Raw genomic sequence first — 12,185 nt, forward strand, 5'->3', positions numbered from 1 at the left:
GGAGGTCTGGGCCTCTTTGCTTAGGCTGCTGCCCCCGCGACCCGGCCCCGGACAAAGCGGATGAAAATGGATGGATGGTGCTTCCTCGACTACTGTATCTGTTCACTTCATTGCCAGTCCATATACCAGATGCACAATTTGGTAGATGGGATAAATTAGTTAGTAGATTAATTTGGAAAGGGACAAAGCCAAGAATAAGATTTAATAAGGCTCCAATTAAGAAAAGAAAAAGGAGGACTTGCCCTCCCAAATTTCAAGGAATATCTCTATGCAGCCCAGCTGAGATATATTGTTTACTGGTGTTCACCGGATTACACCTCAAAATGGAAGCATATGGAGATAAATTATTGTTCGGAATATACGAACGCAAATCTCATTACTGAATTCACTATTAAACTCTGGTGGATTATAGTGAAGAAATATAGAATTATAGAAGACTGTAAATTGCTGATTTGGCCTGTATATTCTCAAAAATTCCAAAGTGGACAATGGGATAGTACATTTTTAAGATGGTTCAATAAAGGAATTACAGCAATGTGTACATTAATAGACGGGACAACATTCAAATCGTTTGAGAATCTACAGAGACAGTTTGGACTGGATAAATCAAGATTTATTTAGGTATTTTCAATTAAGACATTTTTACAATACAGAAATTAGGAAGAAGTTCTTGAGAGAAGGAAGCCATATAATAGAAATAATAACAGGTGCATATAAAAATCCTCCATCAAGAATTTTATCGAAATTATATAATGGCCTGCAAAATTTGAATAGGAATGAAACATTATATATCAAACAAAAGTGGGAATCGGAATGACATATTGAGTTGTCAGAGGATGACTGGCGATCCGTATGTTGTACACAGCATAATCCCACCAGCTCTAGACGATGGAGAGAATATGGCTGGAAAAATGTGATTAGGTTCTTTATTACTCCTTATATCAAAAGCAAGCAGCTGAAAACACCCCAGCGATGCTGGAGATTATGTGGAGACTGGGACGCCAATCATTCTCGTGCTTTGGAAGTGTAAAAATATCAAACCTTACTGGGAAAGCATTGCAGTAACAATGAAGAAAGTGCTGGGGTATGACGTGCCGTGTGAGGCACAAATAATGTATTTTGGAATATGGGAAAAATGTAACAAAGCAGGACCATTACTTGTTTAAAATTATGTTCCAGTGGTGTCCACCCTTGAAGGAAATGTCATAGAGGTAGTTCATGAATATAAATACCTTGGTGTCTGGATTGATGACTCCTTCACTTTTAAACCACATATAGAGAGACTAGTAAAGAAGCTGAGACTTAAACTTCGTTTTTTCTTTCATAATAAACAGTGCTTTTCTTTCGCAGTAAAAAAACGTCTTGTCACTGCCACCTTTTTATCTGTGTTAGATTATGGTGACATTCTGTATATGAACGCTTCTTCTTCATGTCTTCTAATGTTGGACACGATGTATCATGCTTCCTTGAGGTTTATTACCAATTGTAAATACTTGACCCATCACTGTGATTTGTACTTAAGAGTAAAATGGCCTTCTTTGGCCATTAGAAGACAGGGACATTGGTACACTTTTATTTACAAAGCTATGCTTGGACTGCTGCCTCCTTATATTTGTACTTTGGTCACAAGGACAAATAATGGTTCCTACTCCTTGCGCTCAAATGATCAGCTGCTGTTGTCTGTTCCCCTTGTCTGCACAGAGTTGGGTAAGAAAGCCTTTGTCCACTCTGCGCCTTTTTCATGGAACATGTTACAGAAAGACTGGAAACTAACTGAATTGTTGTCTTTAAATGTTTTTAAAACTAAACTCAAAGGCTTACAGGTTGCCTCAATAATGTGTAATTGTTTTGTGTAATTTTAACTTTGTTTGTTTGTATTTGTCTTGAAATGTGCTGCCTCTTGGCCAGGACTCCCTTGAAAAAGAGGTCTTTGATCTCAACGGGACATTCCTGGTTAAATAAAGGTTAAATAAATAAATGTTGTTGTCAAGCAAAAAGGTAATAACCAAAAACTGGCTGAAAAGTGACCCCCTTAAAATTGGAAGAATGGACTGATGTAATCGAGGACATGTATATAATGGAGAAAATGACCCACACTTTGAGACTGAAATCTGACAAACACCGAAAACAGTGGACAAAATGGATAGCCTGTAAGACTCACCCAGCCCCATAAGGCAGGGACCTCTCCTCGTTGTTTTTCTCTTCCACAGATTAGGTGTCCTTTATTCCTTTTAGTTTGTTTCTTTTGTGTTCCTTTTTCATATTTTTGTTTGCATGTACTATAAAATTGGAAAAAGTACAAAATAAAAAGTAAAAAAAACAAAAACAAACAAACAATAAAATCAGGGTCAGACTGTGTCTTACGCCAAGGAGTAAAAGTGGGTTTTAAGACGTGTTTTAAAAGTGGACAGTGAGGGGGCCTCTCTAATGTGCTGAGGCAGGTTGATACATTTACATTTTATTGATAGGCCACTAAAACCAGAGTTATGATGAAAAATATATTCGATGCTTTTTTCTGAATACTATTGTCACGTTTAGTGTGGGAAGACGGTAAAATCATCATATTCAAAGAACAGCGCAAAACAGGAAAAAACAAAACAAAAAAACACCATTCTATCCTATTGGTGGAAAAATGTACCACGTCGACCAATCAAAAAATGATATGGCAACATGTGGGGTTGGGTTGTTTAGGTAGAGTGGAAGGTTTTGGGAGTGATGACAGCGAGCGAGAGAGCGAGAGAGAGAGCCGACAGTGCGTTTTAAGACGTGAGAGATTTGTGACGTTTAGTGTGTTAGTGGGACGTGTTGTGTAGTCTACGTGAACATGTTTGTGATTTTTACAGTAAGAAAATGTCACTTTGTCCTACTCTGAAGCTCCTTAGACTAAGTTGACCTGGATGACTGAGAACCCTCACAGACTATTTGTCCTACTCAGTTTTTTGTGCGATTTCAGATCAATTGTGTTAATGCAGAATGTCAATGAAAAACATCACTGTAAGGTGAGACATGTGAGATTGTGCTGAAAAGACTGAAAGAAAAAGGCGAGGCAAATAGTTTTTATAGGTGAAAATCTTACCTGGACCTCACAGGCTCAACCCAATAAATCACGAAAAATGAAGTTTACAATTTTGTGTTCACAGTGCAGCATTCTGGGATTTTGTTTTAATGTAAGCATGTGACACTTTATTATATAATTATTGCTTCTTCTTTTTTTAAAAGTGTGAAATATACACTTGTGTTTGTAAGTGAACCATCCTGTGTAGCTTCCTTGAACTTATACTTACTGGGCTACATACTTATTATACCAGCTATACAGAACATAAATCAAAGTTCACATATTTTATGTAACAAAAATGTTTAATTATTTGGACTAAAGTAAATAATTAAGTTATAGACTACATTTATATGAAACATGTGCTTACTTATCTCCCTGGTGGGCTGCTCCATTATGTTCTCTGTCGACATAATCACTGCTTCAGTGATGTGGACATCAGGCTGTGGAGCGGACCAATCAGTGACACTGCTCTTCCTTAGCTTAGTTTCACTGTGTTGGCATGTGTTTGACATCACTGCTGAAAAATGAAGCCGTTGCCAATCAAGCATCATTGCATTGGCAGTTAATCTGATGATACTTCTACATTCATTATTTCATTAATGATCACATCTCCAACAGCAGACTGAAATGCAGCCCGTTTTTGTTTTACAGATGGTGGTAGACAGTTGAACCTCCTCCCTCACCTCTTCTGTACAAACCAACATGTCAAACCTGGATTCATAACTCCAGACAACCCATACCTCACCCTTTCCATCGGTGTCCCTTCCTCAGCAGCCAGCCTTGCACCCTTGATGAGGCTTCATTTTAATGTCAGGAGCCTTCTGCCTGTGAAGCTTCTCAGTCAACCAGGAGCTTGGAAAGAAAAGCGTCTGGACTTCTTTTGAAGAGTTTCCCCTCTCATCTGAGAAGTTTCTTCAGTTCCCTGCTGGACATCTTTCCGTTTCTTAAAGACGTGACTTTCAAATACTGATTTATCTGCTGACAGTTTTTAAACCTACCACTTCGTCTTTTATAATATGGCAAGTTTTCCGATCATCGCCTCGTTGGTGCAAAAATACTATTTCATACCACTCAAACCAGTATGGCATTTTTCACTGATTCAGCTAAAGTAATGGTACAGATGTGTTTTTGTGAATGCCTGTTAGTAACCTAAAGATACCATCCCAAACTGGTTCTTTGCTGAGTTGTTACGTGTAGACACAACAGTGGTCGATCTCAAGTTTGGTGGTTTTTATAGGTCGGTGTTACGCTGCTTAACATAAACAAGATCTTCTGAAAACAGACAGATACAAGGACTGAAGTGAAAATGCAGTAAGTGTCCAAAGAAAAAGATGGCAGCCTCAGAAAGCCTGCAGAACTCAAGACCAATTTAAACAATTACAACAAAGTGTGAAACAGGACTGAGACTTGGCTCAAGACTTTTGCACAGCACTGTGAAACACAACAAGCCAGGCTGGGTTTCAGAGATGAGACCTACCAGCTGCACATGAAAAAGAAACGCATGAAGAGTTCGATCCACGTGATCAGTTCTGAACACGATCTTACACATTGACTGAAACATTAAGCTAGTCTTTGTTTTTATTCTACAATACAAAAACATGACTGTATTGGTGTAACCTACCCATAACCACATACTCTCCGCCCACACCGTTACTACCATAGCTGAAAAACAGGTTTCACACACACAAACCCAGAATATGCAGACAACTACATATATATAAACTACAAATTAAACAAACCCGTTAGAAAACAATCCCAGGCTTTTTTCTTCTTTTTACAAAAGCCAACATATTCAGTTAGTTCAACAGATTCAACACTGGAAGGAATGCTTATATTCTCTTAATGGCATCGTCAATTTCCGAGATTTGGTCCTTCAGTTGGTTCCACTGTTCGGGATTCAAGGAGATACCTAAAGAAAATGAAAACAGCATTTAAAGCAAAAGACAGTAAAAACATCAATAAGCCAGTCGTAGCGTACTTCTTCAGATAAGCGTGTCCTTCATCTTTACCACTGACCCTAATCATGAAAACACCGCTGCTTCACTCTGGTAACTACCTTTTTTCCCCGGTTTCATCTCTCCATCTTGGTTCATCCAGTACTCTCTGATGTCGATGAGGACTTTACCCTTGAAGTCTCTGACACTGACATACCTCATCTTTCCAATCTGCAAGAAGTAAAGTGACTCATGTTTTCATCTTCCTGGGTTTGTTTATCCAAAATATCCTAAAATTTTTTTTACTATTCAAAGTTAATTTTCCAAAGGTTTAAAAACATATACATAAGATGCTCATATTTGGGGCTTACATCTAAAAGATATCAATAATAAAGGGGCAATAAAAATAATAAAGATAATAATAAAATATATTTTTTCAACCTCAAAAATCCAAAGCTAGTACACGTGGCGCCCACCTGGAACATGTTGTCATCCCCGTTACTGCTGCCCTTGGACGAGCCCCCGGGCTTGGAGCTCTCTCCACTCTTTGCTTTCTTGGCTGGTTTCTCCGGGGCACTTGGCTTCTTTCTCTTTGCCTTCAAAACAAATACTTTGAGCAACTTATCACAACTTAGCAGCTCTATTACTGAAAGGCACATTTGATTTATGGTCCAGAAAAGGACAGGAAAACCAGTCAGCCAATTTGATGATTTCACTGGGAAGGTTTCAAACGAGGTGATGCCGCACAGACTAAAGTGTGAGCACTCATGAACAGGTCCACCCAGGGCTGTGTGTTTGTTAGCTTATAGCACTGATGCTACAAAGGTTGTTAGTTTTATAGCACAGACCAAAACGCTGTAGCACGGGCATGAAATGTGGTGTTTGTTTTTTTTTACCTGTTAAACCCTGAGAGTCATTTCTGGGGCTCCTGCTCCAAAATGAATTGAGTGTTTCTGTACAATTACAAACTCTGTGTAAACGATCTTGGTATTAAACATAAAGTAAACAGTTGTGAGAGTTCATCAGACATGAACATTACAGCAGGTGCTGCAGTGTCAAAGTCACTGAGGATGGAACAGAAAGATAAGATTTTTTTATTTGCCTAAAAATGCCTAACAAAGACAATACACTGCAGAAAATCATGAACCAACATATGGACGTTATCTATGCTGCAGAGGTGAAACAGGTCAAAGTTACAGAGGTTTTAGGTTTTTAAGTGATGACCAGACGTTCTACAATTTGGCACATCTTAGACTCTGTGAGAGTTGGAATTTCTTAGGTATTGAACACAGAAATGATTTAACTTTATTTACATGCCTAAAACAGTTTGTGCTTTCATTGTTTTTGAAGTTACCTGCACACATACATAATGTTTTTGCACAGTGAAATCCGTCTCTGCCACCTTAAATTCTCTGGAGCAGTAACTTTGCTTCCCATTTGTTTACCTGCTCTTTTATTTGTTTGTTTTAGCCGTTTGGTGGTTGCAGAAATGTTTGTATGAGCTTTTAGCAGAGATCCCAGTGTTTCTGTGGAAACCACACGTGCACGTTTAGGTAACAGACCTGGCGTTGCAGTCCATGAAACCGCTGGTAACGGGGGCGTTGGAGTTCAAGACGTTTCCATTATCTCTCTTAAATATCTTGCTTCCCATGACATAACGATGGTCTGATTCACTCAGATTTGCTGCTTCTCCGTAGTACTGACTTGCTCCAATCCGCCTGCACATACATCCTGCCAGGGGACTGGCAGCAAACGCAAAGGAACTGCGGGAGTTCCCATAGAATTGAAGGCTAATTACAAGCTACCATGTCTTAGCAGAAAAACAAAGCGGCTTGCAAAGGTGTTGCATGAGTGCTATGTACGTAAAACACTTTATTGCACAGACAGCTGCCGCAGGTGTGACAGCCCTGGGTTTACCCATTCCTAGCTGAGGTTGTCACTTAAGCATCAAGATTTTTACCTTTTTGTCATAAAGGTCGAGAAGTTTACCAACCTAATCTTTTGTATTCATTTAACCACATGTGCTTTGTGCCTTTGACGACAGTAAAAGTCACATACATTTACTAATGTATGTGACTGCTAATTTCAATACATAAGACACAACAATCAGAGTTACAGTACAAACCTTTGTCTCCACTTCGCTGTCGGAGTCACTTCCAGATGTGGAGGACAGCACTTCCTTTGATTTGGGCATTCTTCTGAAACAGGGATTTAAAATATCCAGTATTAATATTTAACTTAACACCCTGAGGCAACATGGAACGTGTTTTAAAGTGATCTTAAACTATAACAATAACTCACACAGTGAGCACTAGTGCTGTTCGATATAACGATGTATATCAGATGACGATATAAAAACATCTGTCGTTTCATTTTACGCTATCGTTTGTTTCGTGGTGTCGCAAAATAAACTGTTTACAGTAATATTTGTTCATCGTTCTGATGTCACTGTAGTGGCTGTAATCATTTCTTAAAGTTCTCTCTTTCTCTTATATTTTATATAGCCACACTACAGACGGACAAGCGCCTGTTTTTATGCGTTGTTGTTAGCAACAACGACAGTAACACCATGGCCTGTCCGCATGTGTATGTTTCACATAAACCTTTCACAATAAAGCTCGAGATCCTGTTGACACTTTTCAAAATAAACTGAATCACGTGAAAGAGCAGAGTATTTATGGATGAGAAGTAAAAAAGAGCCGCCAGGTGCTAAAAAACAAACCTTAGACTCAAACGTTAGAACAGGCTTTTCCCCGCAGCACGCCGTGTAATAAATACGCACAAAGAAACGGCGCCGTTACAACTTATGTCTAAAAATGTGTAGTTTCATGCATCGGTTAAAACACTCGACTCCAGCTACACGACGCTCAGCTGGAAACACTTCACGCAAGTCGAGCTGCCTGAGATTCACAGAATTTACAGAAAATGTTAAATTTTGGTGATTTATATCGTTATCGGGACAATAGATGTCTTGTATCGGGATATGAGATTTTGGTCATGTCGCACAGCCCTAGTGAGCACACTGAAAACGTTAAAACAAGCTCTGCCTCACCTTTACAGCCAGTATGGAAATGAAGGACACATGTGACCCAGAATCAATGAGAACGTGCCAGGCTTCAATATACCTGGGCACGCACCACAGTAGTTTAGCCATAAGAGGAGGCTCTTTAGCACACTACAATGTTCTTTGGAAACAAAGTCTAACATCCTGTGGGAAAGGAAAACCAATCTAAAAATCCAATCTTCAATTTAAATTGTTCTTTGTAACAAACAAAGAACAAGATCTATGTTTTACATATTTTAAATACGTTTTTTCCCCTGCAGTTGCAATAAGTTGTTGTTTATACTGTGGGTGTGGAAGCTGCCACAGATGAACAGTCATTCCTAATATACTTCATGCGTAAAGTGCAGCGTAGCATGTGTGCGGTCACAAAAATACAAATCATGCAGATTTCAGCCGAGAATGTTGTTTTCACCCTTTGATCACAACACAACGTGGAGAGCAGAAGACTTGCACTGCTCAACTACATGCGAAACCTTTAAGCTGCCAGTGCCTGCTCCTTACTGTAGGGCTGAAGCTTACAAGGCTAACACAAGGCTGCCATCGCCGAGTCTGAACAAAAGCCTCTGCTGGTGTGTTCTCAAAAAGCATGAAGCCAAACGCCGATGTGTTACAGGGACACACGCATGTGTACTGCTGTTGTCCAAATTTCAACCCGAGGCTAGTGTAAATGCTTTCTGTGGCCCTTGAATGCAACCGAAGCATGCACTGAAAACAGCAGCCAGTTTATATTTTAAAGACCGTAATAAGAACTAGAGGATGGTTCCCTCTCACTGTGACGAATATCTGGGTCCAGTTCTTATACTTCGGCTTCATTTGGCCTTCGCACGTAACCTGCAGAGTAACATGAAAGGTTACAGCGGCGCTTGTAGAGCCACAAACGGCATCGACGCACATTTTTGCGTTTGCCTTCAGACACTCCGGAAAATCTAGATCAGAATCCAGCCTGCTTATGAAACTGGCCTACGGCCGAGCAGCCGTCTGCACCGGGCTCCTCGGACCCGCTAGCTAACAAGCTAAACGTTATCTGAAGCGCGTGGCTGCAGTTAGCCGAGCAGGCTCACGCGCTGTGTCGCATGCTTCAGCTGCGTCGTGCAGCAGCGTCTATATCGCACCAAACGGCTCCTCTGTACAAACAACAGTCGACAAACACGCGTTTTCAACATTTTCTATTCTAACGGCTCATGCTTACATTATCTGACGGAGCGCCTGGATCTCTTGACAGGAAGCGGAAAGCTAACCGATTTTTCCAACGCGAGAATGTTTTCGAGGGCGCGCATCTTCCTCTTCTTCACTCGGGGTCCTCACTGCAAACTCCTGTAGGGTGAGCGCACAGCGCCGCCTGCTGTACAAAAGGCGCCCGTCGTGTATTTTAACCCACGAAAAGTACAAAAGCAGCACCTTCACAGGGACTTCAGTGCACATGCGACCTATTTCCAGTTTCAGCTTCTTGGTTTTGGTAAAGAAACCGGACTTTAAACATGACCTTAAAACAAACTGTTCATCAGGATGTTTGGCTGACACAGACAACAGTTTGTTTTAAGATATATTGCTCCACTGATGATCCATTTCTTTTATTTGGCTGTTAGTTTAAATTGAACAAAGACTGTTTGGACCAGCACCCTTTCTGCCCCCCCTAAAGGTGATCATGAATGGAATTTTTAAAAAGGATACACAAAGTTTCAAATTAATCTTGTCATTAAAAAACAAAACAACACAAATTTAATAAATAATCTGGAGAATTTAGGGGCTGAGTCCTGAGGTCACGCTGTCCCGTGTCACCCTCTGCAGTAAGGTTCACTGCTGTCTTTCATTAATGCAGCTCTGTGGCACAGAGGAATCACATACTGCAGGTTTCTTTCTGTGGGTGTGTATCTGAGCTGTCATGGGCAACCATCCACATTCAGCTGACCCGTGGAAGGGAAGACGTGCAAACCCCACACAGAAAGGCCCAGGGCTGGACTGATCGCTGTGAGGTGGCAGTGCTAACCACACATGTCAACGTGTACCTGCTTATCACAGCAATCATAAAGCTTGAATAAGACAGATGAGTTGGACGTTGTTTGGAGAGTTTAATAAACAATTTTAACATTTACCTCAATTGTTTTCATGTGCAATGACAACAGAGTATCACACAACGGCTCCTCTGTACCACAAAGGATTGTCTGTCTTTATCTGCACAGGTTGCAGCCTGCATGTATGCAGGGTAAAGGCTTTGCAAGCAGGTCTCAGAACCACACAGTCCGTCTACTTTGAAGGTCCCAGTCCTCTCGCAAGATTCTCGCTGGTTTCAGCAGCATCCTTTAGAGCTTGCATCACCAGAGCGTTCCTCTGCCTCGTCTCTTCCATTCTCAACGGGTTTGACTCGGGCAGATTCTGATGGGCAGGAGGAAACACCTGTCACAAATTACTCCATCATTTAAATACATTCATGTCTCAGGTAAATTTGATTTGTATAACAAACCTCACCTTGTAAACAGAGCAGGAGGATTTGATATTCCAAGATTTTTCTCTGAGTCCTTGTATTGATGCTTTGATTATTACTCCTTATATTATCATTTTTCTCACATTTGAAAACTCTGCTGAGAAAGTAGCCAGAAATGCACAGGAGCACAGTTATGCCTGATTCAACATCATAACCAGAAACCCCTTTAAAGCATACAGTGTAACCTGATGTGCACCTCCTGAAATGTAACTGCACCTTGCGAGTACTGGGATTGGCTAGTTCAGTATACTGTCCTGTGCATGTCAAGCTACTTTCTCACTGTTTTTTGTTGTTGTTTTTGGTTTGTTTTTGTTTTTTTTTGGGGGGTTGAATTTATCAGTGAGAGACTAACAATCATCACCTCAGTATAAAGAATTATAATCACAGTGCAAATCTAAGATCTCACAAATGGATTTAAATTCCTGGCAGGAGAGCGCTGAAATAAATGTGAGGGAATCTACACAGGCGAGGAAACAGCAGGGGAAAGGTCCAGCGTTTTTTCCCCAGGCGTATAAAACCGAGGTAAAGTGAGCTGTCAGTATGAGGAAATTCAGATCCTGGACCCTTGACACACAACATTTCCCGTGGATTGCTCTTCTGGGACACCTGCACTGAGTACCAATGACTGTAGGTGTGTAATCAGCAGAAGGAGAAGAGGAAATACGACCGTAAAACTCAGTGTAGGAGCGCAAGAACATGTAAGCGGCTGATACGGGGCGGCGGTGGTTCACAGATGACGGCGGTCACATACAGTTCGCTTACCTACTACACAACAAGGAAGTTAAAGATCTGGTCCCGCTACGTCAGTATTACAATCTTCCAGAAATACACGTGACTGCAATCGTTCACTTTAATGATGCTGACGGTAAATAAAATGTTTTTATTTTAACCAGACACATCATTGTTATTTATGACCTACAGTTTCTCTGTCTTTGATAAAGTTTGGAAAGACTACATGTTAACATCGACATGTGTGAAAAAGCGACCTAAGCGCAATGAAACTTGTGAATCACCTTGATCATCTCTCTCCGCCTCTCCTCTCCGGGAGATATCACAGACCACATCCCATAGCCGACCCCCAGCGCCCCGACCATGATCGCAGAGGTCAGCATGGTCCGCATGCCACTCATGCTGAAGGGCGCCTGTCACCGTATCTGTCTGATATCGCGATCAGATTGTCCGCTGAAGCTCACCTTCTACATTCGGCTTGGTGTGTTGGATAACGTCGAGAAGCAGCAGTGCAGGATGGGAAAGCTTCTTCTTCTTCTTTCGTTTTAACGGCAGCCTGCATCCAGCAAAGTTGCACTACTGCCATCTCCCGGGCTTTACTGCGACATCGTCTCCTAAATCCTCTTGATGAATCCGGTATTTCTGAAAAACGAAACATCTTTCCCTTCATCATGACTTAACTGATCAGCCACACTTTCAAACATGTACGGCCCATTTCTGCCCTCACCATCTGCTTTGTTTGACATACTTCGTGCAACTGGTAACACATGTTCAGTCGTTTCCATGGCATTACACCAATTACATAAACCAGTGAGATGTTTCTCCATCCCAAAGGGTCCCATTCAGAAAACAACCACCTGTTCTTGTTCTCTTTATCATCATCGCCTCCCTCCTACTCATTCCTCTGTTTCTGCTTTAACT

The 12,185-nt window shown here is 41.0% G+C and overlaps 2 protein-coding genes across 3 annotated transcripts; both read right to left on the reverse strand.

The window, feature by feature from the left end:
* Positions 1-4,270: 4,270 nt before the first annotated feature.
* On the reverse strand, positions 4,271-9,383 carry LOC102207593 (SUB1 regulator of transcription). 2 transcript variants are annotated; one of them, XM_005754875.2, is made up of 5 exons: positions 9,243-9,383; positions 7,115-7,184; positions 5,466-5,585; positions 5,112-5,220; positions 4,271-4,964 (listed from the first exon to the last, which is right to left on the reverse strand). In XM_005754875.2, the coding sequence occupies exons 2-5, from the start codon at positions 7,181-7,183 to the stop codon at positions 4,885-4,887; spliced, it is 378 nt and encodes a 125-aa protein (XP_005754932.1). In that variant the 5' UTR covers position 7,184; positions 9,243-9,383; the 3' UTR covers positions 4,271-4,884. The 2 variants fall into 2 exon arrangements, with proteins under 2 accessions (XP_005754932.1, XP_005754931.1); XM_005754874.2 differs by having other exon boundaries at positions 7,115-7,187; positions 9,243-9,380.
* A 722-nt stretch (positions 9,384-10,105) lies between these two features.
* On the reverse strand, positions 10,106-11,845 carry uqcc3 (ubiquinol-cytochrome c reductase complex assembly factor 3). The gene is made up of 2 exons (XM_005754876.2): positions 11,549-11,845; positions 10,106-10,426 (listed from the first exon to the last, which is right to left on the reverse strand). Exons 1-2 carry the CDS (start codon positions 11,663-11,665, stop codon positions 10,298-10,300), a joined length of 246 nt encoding a protein of 81 aa, XP_005754933.1. The 5' UTR covers positions 11,666-11,845; the 3' UTR covers positions 10,106-10,297.
* Between the last annotated feature and the right edge of the window lie 340 nt (positions 11,846-12,185).

Source organism: Pundamilia nyererei, unplaced genomic scaffold, assembly GCF_000239375.1.
Source record: "Pundamilia nyererei isolate P.nyererei 1_Seehausen unplaced genomic scaffold, PunNye1.0 scaffold00715, whole genome shotgun sequence".
NCBI lineage: Eukaryota > Metazoa > Chordata > Actinopteri > Cichliformes > Cichlidae > Pundamilia > Pundamilia nyererei.